Genomic DNA, 1783 nt, shown 5'->3' on the forward strand with positions numbered 1-1783 from the left:
TCATATGTACAACTTTTAGCACCAAGATCTCCAAAAGCTATTATTACTATTGTAACAACATGATCTACTTTTTGATGCAAATGTATTTCGAAGACTTCAAAACCACATTTTTTCCACTGCGCAATACTATAAAGCTTGAATTCTGGGAGTTGGATTTTTTTAAAAGTGGAAAGATTCATAGCAAAATCGCATTCATCTCAACAATCATTCAATAGATGTAATCTATTTGAAAGTAGTTTATAAGAAAAACAACAAAAGCTTTAATCTTGATATTGTAAAGTTTACAATGACTTGTACAATGTATATTTTCATTTTTTAATTTTAAAATTATTATCGAAACTCGAGTGTATCTTTTTGAATTTTTAAAAGATTGAGTCTCTTATTTGACAATATATTCATAAGATTGAGTGCTCTTATTATACAAATTATCATTTTAAATCTTAAAAAATAAACACATTTTAATATTGAAATTGAACACCAAAACACTATTTTAATATTCATATTAAGTTTACCATCTCAAAAACTACTATTTGAATTCTAATATATCTTCTTAAATTTCAAATAGATTTATAATCTCACATATTCGATTTTTTTTAACATATAAATTACAAATGTTGATTCAAAAACATAATGGCAGGACTATACCCATCACAAGATGGACTTGTTGATTCATCACAAGATGGACTGGTGAAGGAAGAAGTGGAGGACGTGCTGGAAGACGTGATCGTCGCCAGGGGTGCCGAGGTTAGTGACGTGCGAGAAGCCGGAGGCGCCAGCGAAGGAGCCGGTGCCACCGAGGACGGGGATGTCGTAGGAGACGAGGTTGATGTTGGCCTGGCCGTGGAGGCAGAAGGTGCCGTTGTAAGTGCCGTCGTCGTAGGTGATGGTGTTGAGGACCAGGACGCTGGGGGAGGCCGGGTCAAGGCTGTTGTACACTTCAAAGCCCCGGATTGAACCCAGCTGCCGGGACGACTGGACGTCTGGTCCGGAGGTGATGTTGTAGTCGAAGACAGCGGTCCGGCCGAAGGTGCCCGTAACGGAAGGGTTGGAGGGGCTGGTAGTGAAGGTCGCCGAGCTCGTCAAGGCGTGGACGTAGAACTCCACGCTGAGAGGGAAACTCGGTTTTAACTTAATATAAGAGTCCTGATTCTTTGATGACCGCGCCCCTGCAGTCTCTACCACCGTCGATGGTAGCATGACGATGGCGAGTAAGGCCAATACCCTGGCCGTCTTCCGCCGCTCGACAGCTGTCGTCGGAGCAGCGCTGCCTGTGAGAGTACGGCTAGCTGCCACTGCCATGTAAGAAGAAAGACAGAGAGAGAGATCTAGAGAGAGAGAGAGCGTGTGTGTTTGTGTGTGTTGGGTGGGGTCCTTGGGTGAGTGGTGTGTCTCAGTGACAAGATACTGCGTGCGGGCAAGAGCGAGATAGAGCGCTTCACCTTCGATCGATGATCTGACTCCACAATATTTGCCACAAGCGTCTATATATGCGTGAATCGTCTTTCTACGAGCTTCCTTCCTCGTCGCGGCTAAGTCAACACGACTAAGTCAACAGTAATTTGGCAGGAATTTGCAATTGGTCATAGCTGTTTAACTAATCCACATTAATCTGTTTGCGTCGATTATACATGTGTGCATATACACACACTAGAGTTCCATGTAATATATATTGATATACATAAACTAGAGTTCCACGGCCCGCGTTGCTAGGTCTAATGGAAAATGTGTGTTTCAGAGTGCAAATGTACACCCATGTTATTTCATACTCTTACTCTTTCATACT

General features: G+C 42.3%; 1 protein-coding gene across 1 annotated transcript; it reads right to left on the reverse strand.

Annotated features, from left to right (window-relative positions):
• Positions 1-521: 521 nt before the first annotated feature.
• On the reverse strand, positions 522-1448 carry LOC148022925 (dirigent protein 11-like). Its single transcript, XM_087695153.1, has one exon. It carries the CDS (start codon positions 1297-1299, stop codon positions 673-675), a length of 627 nt encoding a protein of 208 aa, XP_087551279.1. The 5' UTR covers positions 1300-1448; the 3' UTR covers positions 522-672.
• Between the last annotated feature and the right edge of the window lie 335 nt (positions 1449-1783).

Source organism: Lygodium microphyllum, chromosome 16 (assembly GCF_053477565.2).
Source record: "Lygodium microphyllum isolate KBCC chromosome 16, Lygodium_microphyllum_v1.1.10, whole genome shotgun sequence".
Classification (NCBI taxonomy): domain Eukaryota; kingdom Viridiplantae; phylum Streptophyta; class Polypodiopsida; order Schizaeales; family Lygodiaceae; genus Lygodium; species Lygodium microphyllum.